The sequence below is a fragment of the Diplotaxodon limnothrissa genome, linkage group LG13 (assembly GCF_057381915.1).
Source record: "Diplotaxodon limnothrissa isolate DT_005_m linkage group LG13, D_limnothrissa_male_GT1.1, whole genome shotgun sequence".
Classification (NCBI taxonomy): Eukaryota; Metazoa; Chordata; class Actinopteri; order Cichliformes; family Cichlidae; genus Diplotaxodon; species Diplotaxodon limnothrissa.
The window spans coordinates 16,064,053-16,079,300 of record NC_140608.1 but is presented as its reverse complement, the minus strand read 5'-3'; the positions used below and the strand labels follow the sequence as shown (position 1 = coordinate 16,079,300).

General features: G+C 37.2%; 1 protein-coding gene across 2 annotated transcripts in view; it reads left to right on the top strand.

Moving 5' to 3' along the window:
* Positions 1 to 5,279: 5,279 nt before the first annotated feature.
* The window catches only part of eys (EGF-like photoreceptor maintenance factor), a 166,182-nt gene continuing 156,213 nt past the window's right edge, over positions 5,280 to 15,248 (top strand). The window contains exons 1-6 of one of the 2 annotated variants that reach the window (XM_085368758.1): positions 5,280 to 6,024; positions 6,510 to 6,626; positions 10,838 to 10,891; positions 11,853 to 12,003; positions 12,653 to 12,767; positions 14,341 to 14,500. In XM_085368758.1, the coding sequence (XP_085224884.1) occupies positions 5,280 to 6,024; positions 6,510 to 6,626; positions 10,838 to 10,891; positions 11,853 to 12,003; positions 12,653 to 12,767; positions 14,341 to 14,500 (1,342 nt within the window). Of the gene's footprint in view, positions 6,025 to 6,509; positions 6,627 to 10,837; positions 11,035 to 11,852; positions 12,004 to 12,652; positions 12,768 to 14,340; positions 14,501 to 15,248 lie in introns of both variants that reach the window. The other variant, XM_085368757.1, reaches the window with a different exon arrangement.

The following is a 15,248-nucleotide window of genomic DNA, read 5'->3' as shown; positions in this document are numbered from 1 at the left end:
ACCCATGGTTTGAGATATTACAGACTTGAAAACATTCTGCAGTTTTGCTTCTTTCAAATGTTGTTTAAGGTTTTAGAGAGTAAAGAAAGAACAAAAAAACTAGGTGTCTGTGAAGTTTAATTTCCTATGCACTTCTATAAGATAAAGGCCAGAACTGTATGACTTGTCTTCTCAGTATTACTTTACATGATTCAGGAAACAGACCTGAAATTTGAGTGAAAATTGGTTTTGCCTTTGGCATCAATCACTTCATTTAGAGTAAGAAAATTGATGTACGGGCTAATTTTCAGGGGGCTTTAGGCCTGGATGCTCATCATTGTTATAGGTGATTAGTGGCGATCCACACATCTACCCAGGGAGCACAAACGATCAGTCCAGCAGCGGCTGTGGCCAGTAGCCTGCTGGTGGTTCACTGCTGTTTCAGAGACATCCCGCTGCTGATATAGTAATAAAGCTGATTTGTATCAGTTTGAAGGTTATAAATAATAACCAAAGCTCGTTTTCTTCTTCTTATTATTATTAAATGTAGCTGAAGTGTTTTGGCTTTGTAAATATGTTCACGAGCCGGTCTGTGTTCGAACCCACTTAATGATGGTGGCAGTTGACCTTTTTCTGCTCTAACCTACTCTGAAATGGGACAACATCTACCAAATCCATCACCACAGTGTTGACAAAAGTGAATTTAACAGTGAGTGGACAGAGAAATGAGTTCTGTGCTAGCTGCTTTAAAGTCTGTGTTTACTTCACAGTCAGACTTTCTCAGGTAAAATATCTGTTCCAGATTTTTTCTGTTGTTTTTTTTGTTTTGTTTTGTGTTGTTCACTCGGGAAGCTTTTAGAATGAATTGGTATGCTGATGACAAATGATGCTCTACCAAATATTGTCAAGTTGATAAAAGCCTACGAGTCTGTAATGCCGGTCATGAAGTTCATCTCATCGCATACCTCATGTGTGGCGATAAATTGAGAGATGATTTTCTTTCGCCTTCTGATTTAATCATTTCAGCAGATTCACTGTGGCACAGAGAGTTGCAAAAGACCCTTTCTTTGTTACGATGATCCTGAGGGACATGTTATGACAGAACAGCAGCAGATTTAATCAATGTAGGAGGCTTACAACTTGAATTCTAATTTAATTCAATTTAATTTAATATGCCGTACAAATATAAACTTCCGATAAGTCATCTCCAGTCCCTATGCAGCGAGGGGGAAAAAAGCAAAAAATACACTCAATACAGCACAATAGCAAACACCATCAGCATTCACTCACTGCAGCTGCCAGGCTGTGAAAAGTTCTGAGGAAATGATAATGAGAAATTACCATATACAAGGACGCTTACACTATTTATCTCAACAATGTTTGCCTCAACTTACACCTGTGCGTCCTCGTTCTTGCAGAAGTGCCATTGTACTGTAACTAGCAATTGTGCCTCAGTCACTAACCACCATCTTCATCACTGTCTGTGCATCGTGCTGACAGCTTAATGAGCCAAACTTTGCTACTTGTGAAGAAAACAAGAAAATGTAATCTTTCTCATTAGTTGGCAAGTTAGCAAATGTTTTCAGATGTGGCCTAGTTTCTGATCAAACTAAGCTTTGTTATGTCAAATGTCCTCTTTGATCCAGTTCATCTAACCTATCTTCATCTAACCTACAGCGCTGTGTTGACTATTTATTACCGAGTAAGCTCCTGATCTCTTTCTTGAGTCATTTGGTCAAGAAAGTGACATTAATTGGGGAAAATGTCCTTCATTTGGTAATCTTCACATTTAAGTTGCCTAAACCATTTATTTAAGAACAAAGGGAGCTGATTATTGAAACAAATGTGCTGATTACAACCGTTCGGTTTACTTGCTTAATGTATTCTTTCTGAATTCCAGTGGAAATGTGGCAAATAGATAGTCTTTCCTGGCCTTAGTGTGCCTTCTGTTATCTTTTTACTCATTCTGCTTGTTGATGTTGTCAATTTACTGCCACATGCATGGTGGTATAAGGTGGTCTTCATTTCACTCCAACTATGGGAAATTCATGGTGAGGCTGTTGGGGTGACCTGGGTCTTGTTATTATGTGGTAGTTGAGATATAAACACGTGTACTGCAGCATACAGCATTATGCAGTGCATTATTGAATTGTAGCTGATACTGTGAAAGTCCAATTTCGATTCAGAGTATACAGTACATCCTGACCTCTTGCCTAAATCACATTACTGGTTACAGGCGACTGATAGCAGTAAACATAGCTGCCACTACTGTGCTACTACTAATAGACAAAAACACCTTACAGTGACACAGTATTAGATTCTGGTGTTGTGCTGTTTTTGGTAGTTTCAGGGTTGTTGTGGATAATTTACAGTACTCTTTATATAAGGCAAAAAAAGAGTTTGTACAATTCTAAGGAATTTGAAAGTCAGTATTTCGACCAATTTTATTAACTCTCTTAGGCTTTTTTGTAATTTCTTTAAGTACAGGTAGTCTTCAGGAATAGTTTTTAAAGGAAACTCAGAACTCTTTGGATGTCGGCTGCCTTTTGTTCTGCACTGGCAGTGTGTTTGAGAGCATTGCCATGCTGAAAAACAAAGCTGCTGCTAATCAGAGGCTTTAAATATGCTTTATGGTGGATATTGAAATCTGATGGTTCTTTTCGGTATTCATAATTCCATCCCAAACACCACTGGTGGACATGTAGCCAAACCAAACCACGACAGAACCAATGTGTTTTACAGGTGGCACTCACTCTTGTACCTCTCCAGTATATATTGATTTTGATTTGAACCAATTTTAAAAAAAAATTTAGATTCATCACAGCACAGGACTGTGAATGAATGAAGCAGCCAATGTCCAAAGAAAACCTTTAAAGGATCATTAAGAAGCCTGGAAAGCTGTTTCTCCAGACCACTTTAAAAATGAAAGAAAGTTTGACTCCATGGAATCAAACTGTAAAGAGTTTAGGGTTTACTCTGTACTTTTGTATTGTACTATCTATGTAAAACTCTGATTTCCAATTTTATTGACAATTTTGTTACCATGTTTTCATTTTTTTTAAATTGTTTGATGTTTTTTAGTCTGTAACCCATTAAAGTTGTTTGTTAGCCACTTTTTAAAAACCAATATAAGAAATTCCATATCTTCACATGTCTTTTGAAACATTGTAGGCATGCGACAGGGATGCTTAACATACTTTTACAACCTGTAAGCCAAGAGCAGCAGGCTTGACGATTCTCCAAATCCACAGTTTCATCTAATCAAGGATTAAACTTAATTGTGGATTAGAGTTTTGTTCCTACTGTGGTTATATTAATAAATGTAACAATGGAAAAATGTCAAAAGAAAAGAATATTTTGCAATGGCAATTGTTTTGATTTTATTGCAGTGGCACCAATCTGGGTTCTCAAGACATTTTCCATGGTAGAACAGGTGCTTTATTTCTGCTTGTTTTCAATTTACAGGAGGTCCTGCTTCTGTACCTGTTGGTTGGCTGCCATTGATTCCGGGGGGAAAAAGCTTTTTTAAAATTACCCTTTTTAAAGCAATTTTTAAATCAGATTGACTGATGAGTCTATATGTCCGTTGTTGTTTTTTTATGTCCCAGTGGCCATTTAAAGGTAATTTAGATGAAAACTTTTGGCAACTTGCTTATTCACTTCCTGACCCAACCCTTTTAGGGATTTGTGTCTCCATCCAGTCTCGAACCAGGATTCCTTTGTGTATTATAATAACTTCCAAGTAAATACCTAAAACTTGCTTTTAGAAGAACTTGAATCATTAGTTCCAGTAGCAGCTCAAGGTTCCTGGCATATTATGTAAACAGATCTGCTCAAAGTCTTTCTTTTTTAAAAAAAAAAAAAAGGTTTAATGTACAAATTAAATTTCTTTGAATATATATTGAGTTTTTTAAGAGCTTTTTCTATTATCTCATAATGACATTCATTGATTTCTTTTCTCCTGTTTTATAATTATGAGACGTTTGTGAGGTGCTTTGTTTTACAGTATAGTTACAATATTCTGGCAAGAATCTCAATCATGTGTTTTTTGGTGCTTTTACACTAAAACCAACAGACTGCCAAAATGACATCTTTTTACAACGCATCAGTGTCCTGTCTGTCTGGCCACTTTTTTTGCCACCACGAAATTGCCGGACCCAAAATTGGAACTACTGTAACTATGGAGAAGGATCACATCTGTCACATTTTCTCCCCACACACAATGACCACAACTTCTGCTATAGAACTCTAATGTACGGGTTTCATACTTTTTGAAGTGTAGGCTTATTCACCAGCACCGCTCGCACCAGATAGAAAACATCAAAATGCTGAAAAAATAAAGGGATGCTCTGTTGCTATGAATGAATCCTTTCATATCTAATCTCCTTTGATTCATTGTCAATGTAAAAATACTGAACTTTAAATAAAAGTTAATTAAAAAACGAATAACTACATGTAAATGTCATTGCACAGGTGCTGGTAATTATTATTCTGCAATCACTAAACCTATCCCACATTTTGTCTTCTTTTATTAAAATTTTAATTCAATATTTTTTTCTCACAAATCAGCTGACAGGTTTCCAATTTGTTCGGTGAAACACAATAGTCATCCTCATCTCGTGTAAATGAAGTCTTCTGGGTCCCCACAGAACCCCCAAGACAATACTTGCAATCTCATTCATTTTATCACTCCCTCTTCTATTGATATTGGTGTTCCATATTCAGCGTTTTATTACTTATCGCCATGCAGTTATTCATATCAGCCCTTGTGAGCTGATCAAGAAGCAGAGTTTTTCTTGCAGCGAGGCTTCTCTACTTTGTTGTTTTATCTGGCGCACACGTATGAAAAAGGCCTGAGGGAGGAAGACAATGCTGTCTGCTTTAACTCATCTCGCTGCCTGACACTGAGGTATCAGGCACCAGCAGGGGAGAGAGAATATTTTATCTGACATTGTCACTCTCTGTAGAAACCTCCGGGAGGCTGAGGCTGCTGTGACACACTTGGTGGTCAGCAGCACTGCATATGATTATAACAGTTCCTGCTACCCTCGCAGAAACCATAGGTCTGTGGTGTTATTCTAAAATGAAATCTTCATAATAACAGCATGGGCTCAGTCACTTCTAGTGCTCTGGGTAAAGTTTTAAGCAGCAACAGTGTGTAGCCGTAAAACATATTTTAAAAAATCTCTTTGTTTTCTTCAGGCGATTGCTACTCTGGTGGACTTTGGAGTAAAGCATCACATAAAGTCGTTCTTAAAAGTCCCAAACTGATTTGGATTAAATACAGAGAAAGAGGAGACATGAGATCGTCATTGTTTCACGTGAGTCTCATTTTTGTGGCCATTCATATGATCCACTGCCAAATCCTTTGCAACAGGCAACCTTCAACCGAATGGCACCTTAAAAAAAACACCATCCAAATGAATTGGACTCTAATAGGGAACATCTGCAGGAGTGTTTCTGAGTGTTGGGATTCCCAGCAGGGAGACGAGTCAAGTGAGCAGCCTTTCAACTTCCCACAGATATGCCCACTTCAGCTACAACATGGAGACAAACTGCTGATGTCTGCTGATGAAACACTCAAGTCATATGGCATCAAACTCCTAAATGTGTCAAAAGAGAACTTTGAAAGCTGTTCTGCAACAGGACAGAGAGAAGATCAGTTTCTCTTCCCTCACAACATAAATGAAAGAGAGCAAGTCGATGCCAGGTGGCTCATGCCGGGTCACCGTTATTTTATTGCGCTGCACGAAGGAGACACGCAGCTGTGCACGCTAGGTTTGAGGCTGAACGTCACAGTTAAAACCCAACTTTGTCGGAGCTCCCCGATGCTTCGACTTTGTTCGGGGAACGGTGTCTGTCAAACAGGAGTCGGAGAGAGTGCATTCCACTGTCGATGTCACCACAAGTATTCCGGGAGGTTTTGTGAAAAGTTTGATGCTTGTTTGGATAACCCCTGTGAAAACAAAGGAGTCTGTTTGAGCAATGGATCGACAGATCCACACTACAGAACATATAAGTGTCTGTGTCCTCCACATTTTACAGGTGAGCACAAATGTCACTGATCCCATTTAATGAGTTCTCGTAATTGTTTGAATAAGGGCTTGGTCAGAGCATCTAAAAATAGTCCTATACATCACTTGTGGCTGTAACATGTTGCATTTGCTACAAAATCAAAGTTTGTAGAAGAAGTGTTTCTGAGAGACGTACTCATGTGCTGAAAGAACGTAAAAGCAGCTTCTCAATTATGGATTTATTGAACACATCAAGTTAATGTTTTTCACCATAACCCTCCGACACACTCATGTAATGCAAACAGAATAAATTTTTACATTGCTTGCATTCCAGATGACTTCCTTTTTTAAGCTCCTTGCCGAATTATCTACAGTAATGACTTTTTTTCTTTAACAAAATTAAAATCAAAGGCATTAGACCTCCGTGCATGCAAGCAAACTTGATTCTGCTCATCTACTGTTTTTTTCTGTGCCTGGTCCTCTGTGAATAATCATCTAATGGGCTGTTTGTTTTAGGGGTTAACTGCTCTGAAATCATTGGGAAAGCAAACTGTGACAGCATCTGTGAAAATGGGACATGCCTTCAAATATCACCTGCATCCTTCAAATGCATCTGTGACAATGGTTTCTCTGGTAAGCATCTCTTATTTTAGAAGGCTGTTTATATAACGTAGATGGACTGTCTGGCTCAGTAACAATGAAGAGCTGCTCTTTAAACAGCATGTCACAGTTTTAATCACTACCAAGCAAATCACACAGTTTACTGCAATTCTGTATACAAAGCACAATGGAAAGTGTTTTTCCCTCACCTCCCAGAACCATGTAATTTCCCTCAAACAGGAGGGCTATCTTCAAATCATCATAAATCATAAAAAGATCAGCATTTCCTTGTGGGCTATAAACTTGATCCCACTCGATGTTATATTTGTCATCATAATATATGAAGGGGCCACTTCAAATCAAATACCTCATATTACAACCAGTGATGTGCCGCTCTAAAGGGCCTGGGCTATACTGCTAGCTAACGGAGCATGCCGGAGTTAATAAAATAAAGGTTTACGGCAATCAGGTAAAATGTAATTTATAGTGTATTGTTTCTGCTGAGAGCGCAAAGATAAAAATGAATGTTATTCAGTGCTCGTTATTTGAAGAATAAGTCCCATTTATGATAGTATTTATAATTGCCTTTTACAGGTGGCACACATCAGGCTTCCAAGTTCAGGATAAAACGAACGCGTCACTTTTTTCGGTCACAACAGAAACAACACGTGATGTAAAGTTGATACACATTAATATACATCTGAGAACTGGATATAGTTATGTGGAAATCCATCACTTTTCTTCTGCTCTGCTCATATTCACAGAGACAAATTGCATGGTTATATTATATTTAGGCTTAGGGTTAAAGTAGCTGATCCCCGTCTCTAAGAATCACTTACAAAAGCAAATCAAAGAGCACTGTGACACATTTTTCACTCCCAGCCAAGACCATCCACTTCAGAGACAGTGCTGGACGCTCATGTATAGGCGCTGAGTGGGACTTTTGCTGTGGCGAAGATGTATGGCACATTAGTGATTCGCTCATTATTTAGTCTCATCCGCTGTATTTTTGTATAGTCGGGTCAATCGTTATCACACACAAATGGTTACAAGACCTAGATGCTCTTCGGGCTGCCCTCGATATCACTCTCTGCTGTAAAAATCAAGCCTGCAATGAACTTTCTGGAGTAAAATCTCCAAGTGGCTTTTCACATTGATTCATTGTTTTGTTTGGAGCACAATTTGTCCTGGCAGCATTCTTGAAGTGTCACAGCTTCGCCTTTCGAGTCCAGCCCATGCTTTCAGCTTATTATTTTAGAGATGTTGTTTCAAGGTTACTTCCAGTACTGTTTGGCATATTCTTTTTTCTTTATAACAAGAGATTATTAAGGCCATACAAAAGAAGGAGAAAAAAAAAGTCATTTCATCCCCTTGTTGGTAGTGAATGCCAGATACCTGCTGAATTGAATACTGAATATTTTCGATCAGGTAGAGGACATTATACTTATGTTAGTTCCTTAATGCAACACCGGTGGACTAGACTGTATGTTAAATTTGGTTCACATGAACTTTATCATATTTTCCTTTTATTCAAGTCTGAATTGCTCTTTGAAATGTAACTTTTTTCTCTAACTACAGCATTAGGAGTGAAACTAGTGGGGAAAAAAAGAGTCAAATGATTTTTGTGTTAGCTGTTTTTTGCTCTTGTTTTGTTTTGTTTCATGTAAAAGAAGCATTTTGCAAGCCTTTTAACCCAAGCTGTCAGTGATGACAGTATAATGATCACCAGCTACTTACATTTGTTAAAACCAAATAGTTGGCCCTATTAAAGAAAACATCTGCCCTTGTTTGAAGTCAAATAGATAATTCCTATAATTTCCATCAGAAACAAATTGTGGACTTACATGCTCTGACTGCTTTTGCAGCTTCTTGTAATTGGCTTTAATTGCTGCTGCTCCCTCAAATAAGCAGACTCCACTGGGTGCTTTCGCACAGTCATGGTGTCTTGGTGTCCCATCAGCTTCTTGGGAGTTCTGTAGAGCTCGTGCTTCCTTTACCTCCCTGCTGCAGTTGGCTCATTAATCAAGTGGAAGTTAGTGGCTGCTCCAGTGCTGGCTGCCCTCACAGGCCAAAGTCTATGCGCAGAGAATAATGAGCCAAACTCATGGGATGTTTCAAATGAGATTTTCTTTTGATTTGACTGTCTTCTACTCTACCTCTAGGGCATTTGTTGTTAAGTATTACCATCTTTATAAGACCATTTTCATTTGGAATATGGTGTTAATTGTTTCTAAAATCTTGTTGGTAATAAAGCCAAGTTTTGTAAGTTTAATTTGGTGTATATATGCAGTCATTAGCCTTGTTAAACTGTTTTAATTAGGCATTGACATGCTGGTGTTTTATGCATATTAGATGGATGCAATTCAAAGTCACTGCAGAAACAATGGTGTTTTAGATGAGAGCACAAATGTAAATGACTGTAATAAATATATAAACCATCGTCGGTGTTAACTAACATTGTTAGCATTTTACAGAGGGAATTATCATTATTATGCTTCATTAATACATATGAGAGATGGAAATTCTACAGGAAAGCAGTTTGTAGAGGTGCAGCTTTGAGTGGACCAGTTTTGAAAACTCAATTTCTGATGTAAAATGAGCTGAAGCAAAAAGCAAACTCTGAAGTTGGGTACAGTAAGATTGATGCCCACAGAGGAGGCTAGGAGGAGCCTCTGGGACATGAGCACTTGTATCAGCAGGGGGATTAAAGAAAATATGCAAAAAAAAAAGAAGTCACTAGAAAGATAAATGTGTAGGTGTCATGTGAGAAAGGAAAAAAAAAAACCCTCACAAGGGAATAACATCAAAATTTATTCACCTTGACCTTGCAGTGATTTCAGTCTAATTTTATCCTTTGTGCACAATATCACTGCAGCATTACTTTGTCCCTGGTTAAGTTCACAGTTGTGAAATTAAACTGCTGGCTAGAGCTTAGGTCAAAGTTACTTTATCTAAGAAAATGCTTACAATATGCTGAAAGCTGTGGCGCTCACTACTTAGTAAAATGCATGTTTATCAGTTAAAAATCTGTGTTAACTTTAATTTGGTGTATATCAAATGATGTATAAATAATAAAAAAAAATAACACTGTGTTGTGCGCATAAAAAATTTAATAATACAGCAGAATTTAATGAATAAACTTGTATACTTTTTAAAAAATAAAAAATAAAATGAGAACAGTGAAATATGAGAATAAAAATAAAATAGTATTTGAGCTGTAGTATAAAACTGTTCCAGGACATTTACCATGCGTTAATAAAAATCGATACAGCAGTTTACTGTGAGATTTTGTGTGACAATATTATATTGATACAAGGGCACTAAATATAGATATTTAATTAAATAAGTTAAAATACTCTGAAAATACTGCGAACTACAGGGTTCATCTCATGCGCCACCATCCTGAGGTAACGTTAGCTGAGCAAACTTAGATTAAATCACAGCAACCAAAAACAAACGAACACAAAAAAATCATCCAACACACTGGGACGCCTGATAGGAAGGAACCTGTCTACAAACAGTCGCAGTCTGACTTTGACTGACTGCAATCGCTGACTGAAGTTTTGTAAATAATTGCCATCTAATTTATAAATGTAGGCATATTCCTAACATGTTGCCATCAGTCTGAATCAATCTTTGGCTGCCAGCTGGTTGTATTCTGGTTATAATTCAATAAAACAGGAAGGTTGCTGAGCACAAATGTAATAGTAAAATATGATTTTTTGTTAAATGTGAACTTCTGCCTATATAGACAGCAACAGATATGTAATTTTAAGCAGTATATTACAGGTAAATGCTGTATTTTTTTTTTTAAATATTACATTTAACTGTGAACATCACCCCATTCCATCTAATGGTACCATTTATGTCAGGTTTGCAGCAACAACATAAGAAAAAGTAATAATAAGTTCCATAGTCTTATCTTATTGAATAACACAGATATTGTCATAGTTTAACTTTGAGGGTATAAATTGCAGGTGAAAAAAGGTGATAAATCACAATATGTGTTATTTCAATAATCGGCATATCACAAAATGTTGAAAAAACTGCAATAAACAAACGTCTGCATTTCATTTCTGGTGTGAAAATTCTTTGAAGTCATTCCATGCTTGTTAATTTCCATGTTTAATATTTGAGATTCAAGAGTATACAGAATAGTTAAATTCATGCTATGCTAAGAACGCCAGTAGACGCAGTATAGTTTCTAAATAAAAGTGCAGTAATCTATTTTGCTGGTTTTGCAGGCCCACCGTGTGAGAAGAGGAAAGCCTCCTGTGACCCAAATCCATGTAGAAATGGTGGTACATGTGAAGAGAGTCCCACAGGATTTGTTTGCCATTGTCCGGAACGATTTGCGGGCCTCTACTGCGAATCTCGAGTTAACTTCGATTGCAAGTCGTACCCATGTCAGGAGGAACAAATGTGCACTGCAGGGGATCGCGTGAGGACTTTATTTCCCTTATTTGTTTTCCCTCAGTGGGACGTAAACAAGAAATGGCACATGAAAATTAATAGTGTCTTGAAGCGAGATCAAATGCCTTCATTCTAAAAGCTCCGGGAGCAATTAATATTTCCCGGTGAAGATGAGCTGTGGGAAAGGGTGTCTGCTTTCTCTAACATTTTGATTGAATGACCCAGTCCATATTTAAGTGCCAGTTTGAAATGGCTCTCATCAGAACCTTTTTGTAATTGGATGCCTGCTGCAATTTGCACCTTTCACGGGAAATGCTAGTATACTCATACATTTTGCAGAGGTGGTAGTGTTTCTAATGCTCTAGAGGATACTCTGGGGAAAATACAGCAGTGGTCTAATTGTCTTTCTCTACGACCTTTGTTTTGTTCATTACAGTTTGCCAAGTGCACTACACATTTTCGAGACCCACCTAAGGATACCCGAGCAGAGAAGAGTAAAGAGGACATTTATCAACATAATGCACATTATTGCTGCTGCTTGACATATATATTTTTTCCTAGAAGCATAATCTGTTTGACTTTGAATTACAAGAACATTAACATTTGTTAGCCTCTCATATCTAAAAACCATATTAAAACAAATGTAAAACCTATTATTTATTTAGATTATATTTAATGAAAGTGTAGAAGTCTGTAGCAAATATAACTGTGACTCAATGAAGGCCCATTTTTATCACTACAGTGATTTGCTCTTTTATTGATAATGTTCCGTGTTCCTACACTTGGAAATCGAATGTACCTTTTGTGTAATTTAAGCGTCCTATCCCAGGCTTGCAGGTGATCTAGGTTGTATTGCTTCTCCCATGCAGGGCTCTGAATGTGTCTGTGCAGATGGTAGTGCGGCCACAGCGTGCAAGAGGCAGAACAGCCTGTGTAGTCCATCACCATGTTTGAACAATTCCACCTGTGTGTCCAGGGGAAATGATTACATCTGCAGGTAAGAGGGAGATCTAATAATAGGAACATCAGAGTCTCTTCTTGAAGATGATTCGCGTTTCTTATGAATGTGTCTCCCTCTGAGAATGAATAAAAATGTGATTTTTTTTTTTCCACCTTTTGATGTGAGGAGGATTTAAAGCGGTTTTAAAAGCTCCAGGAAGTCATTGTTGAGAGTTGAAACAGAGACTTAAATGCTTTTCCTATGAAAACGTTTCCATTTCATGCCATTCATTTCTGCCATCTTTCAAGATATCCAGATATTAAACTGTACCAGACCACAAAACAGATAAACTGGTTTAATTTGTTTATCAGATAACAACTCTCACACAAGAAATTTGACTAAATAAGAACCAAATATAATACAAATATAGGGAAGTGTATATTTGGCATATTATACAGTATAGTTAATTTGATTCACATTAGAGCTTGATTTGGTATGATACGCTAACATCGCTAAGCATTTCAGAAAATGGATAAAAAATGCTAACCTGATTAGCGACACGCCCCTGTCTTTATCAGAATCAGATCATGCGGAAAACTGAATTAGAATCCCAGAAATCTCGTATAAAGAAACAACACAGCATTGCTTGTTAGTGCTTAAAGCTCAAGGTGAATTGATTTTGATGACACTGACCGCCTCTCAACAGATGTCTGAGTGGGTTTTCTGGGAAGAATTGTGAAGAAATAATTGACTACTGCAGTCTGCTCAATATCAGCTGCCTAAATGAGGGATTGTGCTTGAGTGTAATTGGCGGATATCAGGTAAGTAATTCAAGGTTTCAGTCATAATGAAATGCAATAAAGCCCACGAAATATGACTCATGACGCATACAGAGTCGACGCAGCGTGAACTCATTCATAAGTGTTGTTAGGATTCATAAAATAAATGTTCTGTTTCGGTAGTAAGATTTTTAAAAATCTTTTTTGTGATTAAAAACATGGGAGTGGTCCACTCTTCGTTATTGCATTTGATCATTTCCAGAGTAATATTGATCTAAATGGTGTATTGTAACCTTTTGCACTTTTCAGAAATTTGAGCATGTTGACCTTCCTGTGAATCTGTTTGGTGTGTGGCTTTTTTGTTAGCAAGTATTCATTTTTAGACTATAAAATCTGCTTTAATGATGCAACAGTTATGCACTGGATCGATTGTAATGATGAATGCTTCAGAATGGCAACTATTGCGTGATGTTCTTACAGTTGTCCCTGAATATAAAGTACATGCAGTACAAATACAGAGATAAGACCTGGTTTAGACATGTTTAAATGTTTGGGGGGTTTTCTAATGTTGTCTATATGACAGTGAAATACAAAGAGAATTACAGAAACATCAGTGGTAGTTCTATGACTACAGAAAGCAGTAATCCAATTCTAAGTCATTAAATCCTGGTGTATATGTGGAAGCTTTGTTCAGACTGACAGGTCCAGGTCTAATTTGCCTCCCAGTTTCTCAGTCTTCTCAAATGTCTGCATTTTTTACAACACCTGAGAGTGCTCTGTAATGCCCCATAGCTCCTAATTATTCTCCATCAGTCTTGTTCCATTAGACCACTGATAGGGTTCTTTATCTACGATCTACTTTTACATGCTTTATGTTGGTGCACGTTTGGTCAGAGATAGTCAAAAATTGTTGCTAACTGCAAGTGCAAGTTTTTCTTTTAATGTTTTCTTATATTTTTGTGACTTTTAGGGTTTGAATGTGAATAAATATTTACTGTGGGTAGTAATAAAATGGTTAGTGTGTCGTGTAGAAGCTCCATATGCACAACTAGAGATAACATAAAAATCATTTTAATGCTAGATATAGAGAGTAGTGTTTGTGTTTTTTCTCTTTGTAACACCTCGTGTTTGTGACAAAGAAACATCTGAGGTGCACATTTAGAGTGAAACCCTGTTTTAGCTTATTTGGATCAGGTTTTTCTTATTGTCCATCCAGGATTTTAGTCTTCACAACTGCGTAATTGAATTTGCGTTAATGAAAAGGCAAAAAAAAAAAAAAAAAAAAAAAGTACTATGAATTTTTATTTAAAGCTGTTCACTGAGTTCTGACTGTCAAAAATTATATTAATCTCCATTATATCGTGGTGATGGTAGAAATCTTGGTTGAAAACGTCTCAAAGCCAATTAAACCATCTTTAATATCTCTCGAAGTAATTTTTGGTGAACTGAAATTTATTTGAAGCTGTGATTTGTTCATTCATCTCCAGGCTCAAAATGTGCACGATTCAATGATTTCTCTCTAATACAGTGTGCTCTGTATGATACATTTTATTATAGATTGATGTATACTCTACTATATTACTGATCTTATGAATAATTTTCTGCATTCCTGCAGTGTGTTTGTGCCCGGGGTTGGGTTGGAGAATATTGTCAATATGTGGGTGATGCCTGTCAGATAAAGCCAAACAGCTGTTTGAATGGGGCAACATGCATTGCAACAAATCAGCCAACATCTCCCCCTCAGTACTCCTGCAAATGTCCCCTTGGCTTTACAGGTGAGATATCTTTGTTTTATTATCTCTTTTTGTTCCTTTTCAGTGAGTCTGTCCATCTGTCTCCTGGCAACAGACTTCTGTCTCCTAATTTGTACACACAGTTGTGGAATGCCGGTTATGGGATGAGGAATGACTGATTCCTTAACCTTAATGTTTGGGGAAAATCTGATGTAAAACTGGCAGAGGCTGACAGATACATGGTGTTGACATTTCTTGACATCTTGTTATATAAGCACCAACCAAAGTCAAGACACACAAAGCCACGGAGTGCTATCGTTTTCTGAATATTTTACTATTTTAAGATAGCCAATCCGCAGTCCACATGCAAGACATTTGACATGGAGCTTTCATGCTAAGAGCAAATCATAAATTATACATTTTGACTTTTGTTGGTGGTTTAAAGCAAAAGGCATAAAATCCATAAAGAACTTATGAGATGCTCATGTATTCCATTAAAAGTACATAACTGGTATCATGCTTGAATGTCGTCTATAGTGACAGAAAATGTTTTTTTTCTTCTGTTTTCTTTGTTTTTTCTCATTAACTGGCAAGTGTGCATTAAAATTTTATGTCACATAAAACCACTTTGATAGGGAAATCTACTCTCCACTGTCACTTTGTCATAGAAGCAATGCATTATGCATAGCTAGCAAAAAAAGACATACAAACATGGTCAAGGTGTTCATGAAGAGTTCAGACATCAGTCGATCATGTTACATATTTGTAGACGCACAATGTTAACCCAACC